Source organism: Bidens hawaiensis, unplaced genomic scaffold, assembly GCF_021521415.1.
Source record: "Bidens hawaiensis isolate Kalapana, Puna unplaced genomic scaffold, B.hawaiensis_p1.1 tig00030468_1, whole genome shotgun sequence".
NCBI classification, from domain to species: domain Eukaryota; kingdom Viridiplantae; phylum Streptophyta; class Magnoliopsida; order Asterales; family Asteraceae; genus Bidens; species Bidens hawaiensis.
In genome coordinates this window covers 212,438-215,519 of record NW_027495069.1, presented here as the reverse complement: position 1 = coordinate 215,519, position 3,082 = coordinate 212,438, and the positions used below count along the sequence as shown (strand labels likewise).

The 3,082-nt window shown below is 37.3% G+C and overlaps 1 protein-coding gene across 1 annotated transcript; it reads right to left on the bottom strand.

Moving 5' to 3' along the window:
* Positions 1-531: 531 nt before the first annotated feature.
* LOC143580404 (jasmonate-induced oxygenase 4-like) lies at positions 532-1,011 on the bottom strand. The gene has a single exon (XM_077063435.1). It carries the CDS (start codon positions 1,009-1,011, stop codon positions 532-534), a length of 480 nt encoding a protein of 159 aa, XP_076919550.1.
* Between the last annotated feature and the right edge of the window lie 2,071 nt (positions 1,012-3,082).

Genomic DNA, 3,082 nt, shown 5'->3' with positions numbered 1-3,082 from the left:
TTCAAATCAAACACGACTCCAGCTTCAAAATTTCGAATCGAATACGAACTTAGTAATCGAATTTAAAAATCGAATTCGAATCCATCTTCAAAATTTAAAAATGCGAATAATTTAATTCGATTAGAGCATCCATACTTGTAATCTATGCAGCCGATATCGCCAGGTGATATATCGGTTATCAGTCCCTTGATAAAATATCGGTCAAAATATCGATACCGATAATATCAGCGATACTGACCGACATTTGACCGATATATCACCGATATTCCCGATATCAGCGTTTGAAGTCTTAATTATCAAATTTTAGTGTCCAATGTTAGTGTTTTAAGTCTTAATCAGTTCCTACTTGTTACGATTGCTAGTGTTTTACATGATATTAAAATTACTGATATCCCACTGATATCCACCGCGATAACCGATATCGGTCGATATTTTTCCACATTAACTGCTTAGCTTGTAACCAACTCAATATCAGACAAATTAACTGATCAAATCAAAGAATTGAGTGTCAAACACATTAAAGAACTTTAACTAATACACAATTAACCTGTAATTAGAAGGCGAATGAGGCCACCGAGACGGATTCCGTCTCGAAACAGGAAAAGTATGATGATCAAAGTAATCTCTCCAATCCAAAACAGCATCATCAGTAGCAACCAGCATACGGCTTCCGTAACCCTCCGAAGCAGGCGAATTCGTGTCACACGCGTACCGAAGCCTCTCCGCCATCGGCAGCTCTTCGAAAAACAACGAACCCACTGTCCTAATATCATCCAGCAACTGAACTGAAACACCATGGTTAATTACATTAAACGCACCCCAATCAGTGCAAGCTTTTGTAATCTGGGTCAAATCCGTGTCTCCGGCGAGGTCAATCGTCGGGATTTTATGGCCGGTGGCCGTAGCGTTAGGTAGTTTGGTTGGTCGGTGCTCCGGTGGTTGTATGTACTGCGGCGGTACGGATGATTTTACATCGTTTTGGGTAATTGATTGAACTAGCATCGGTTCCATTCGGATGAATTAGAAATAGGGTTTCAAAACTGGGTTCAAAGCGTATACACTCGATTCGATTTCAATCTGACGGGTCGGATCCGAACCGGTTTCAGATGAGGATCCGATTTGATGTGAAGCACAAACTTTTAGTTGGATCGTTAAGTCATGTAGGCTATAGGGTAATAGCAGGCTTTACAATCCATTTCTCACAGGCCCAGTTATGATATATTTGTATGAATTGGTTTATTACTTTAGGTTTCAGGATCAAATGCGAATATTCTTAACATGAAAACAATGAATTTTAATTATGAGACGTTATAAGTATTTGTTGATTTATATTTTGTTATTATTATTAGGTTTTTTTTCTTTTGTTGTTATTATTTTGTTGCTGATTCTGATTATTTTGTTGTTATTATTAGTTTGTTTTCTTTTTTATTATAAAAAATTACTTATGTATATTGGTATTGTGGTATGTATTGTTTCATACGTCTTATTTTTGGTATATTGGTATTGTTTTCTACATTCTCATGTTGAGATTATTTTGTACATGAACCTTTACTTATCAAGTTTATGATTATTTTCACTAATAGGTTACTCGCTATAATGTCCAAAGTTTACATGTGTGAGAAGCTGATAGGGTCAATAAAAAAAAGAAACCTGCGTTACCCGATGCTTACAGAGCATGATTATGCTGTATGTGTTTTGAAGATGGAGCTTAACATGCGACACAAGGAGTGTGGGGAATAAGGCATACTGCAGATGTTGAAGAATGATTGAATCGTATGAAATTGATCGTGATCTATCAAGTTGTTTCGAAGGAAGTGATCCTTTTGATAGAAGAGACGGATTCAACAAAAGAAGCGTGAGAGACGCACTGAAAGGCGCACATGGATGCCGAACGGGTAAGAGAAGCGAGTCTCCAAACCTTGAGATGTGACTTCGAGGTGATTTGCATGAAGGAGAATGAATTGATTAATGAGTTTTCCACTTTGATCGATAGTTGCTCACTTGGAGCCAAAGAAGCATGTTGAGAGAAGCTTCTTGAGATTGTGGGTATTACCCTAAGGCTTATACATGTTTTAACATATATCAAGCAATTTGGTGCCCTGAATCACTACAAGAATAAAGGCTTATGTTGAGGACAAATTCAGGTATGTACCGAGGACATGCCCTAATTATAGGCCATTTCTAACCTATAGCCATAGGACATTTCGTCACTATCAAAGTTGTCGCCATAGTCTCGTTACAATAGGACCATAGAGTCCTTACTACAAGGGTCCTCATTGTAGATGGACATATAGTGAGGACATGTTGTCACACCCCCAATTTCGACTAATGGAGTTTTACCGCGAGGCATGTGACATACCAGGATCTAGCTCATTCGTTATACCAAACAATCAAATTAAAATATCCAAAACATTTATTTACGTCTCATTCAAACATGAGAACACAAAATCCAATCCAAACAATTTAAAATTTTTGCGGAAGCGTATAAGTAAATGGTTTAAAAACAATGAACCATGAGTTCAAAACATGCACAACCCATCAAATGTAAATAATGTGAAATAAAAAGTTCATCCGACAAGTGTGACTACAGACACATGCAATGCAATCCGCTCCTTAGCACATCTAGCAACTTGGGCAAGTATAAATACTCAAGGGTCAACACGAGGTTGGTGAGTTCATAAGTTGTAGTAAAAAGTAGTATATATAGTATAGATAGTATACGTAGCATAAGTAGTGTATTTGGATTTAGCACTTTTCAAATATACCAGGGTAGCTAACCCGTTTACAAGCTACTAGACGTTTGAACCGAAGCTGACTGTCTGTATGCCTTCCTACCAGGTCTATCACAAAACACTGGCGATGTACGTCAAGACAATTTACACCCGTCCGACCTCCAGTCAAGTTATAGTGTAAGGCCCCGTTACCGGTAACCCTACTTTCGTGTTGGATTTACTCATAAACACAGTTCTAAATATCAGAGTTAATTAAAACATTTACGCGGAATATAAAACTTTCATAAAACATTACAATATTTCATAACTTGTCTCAAAACGTCCTTTGTCTTTCACATTAAAACATTAAA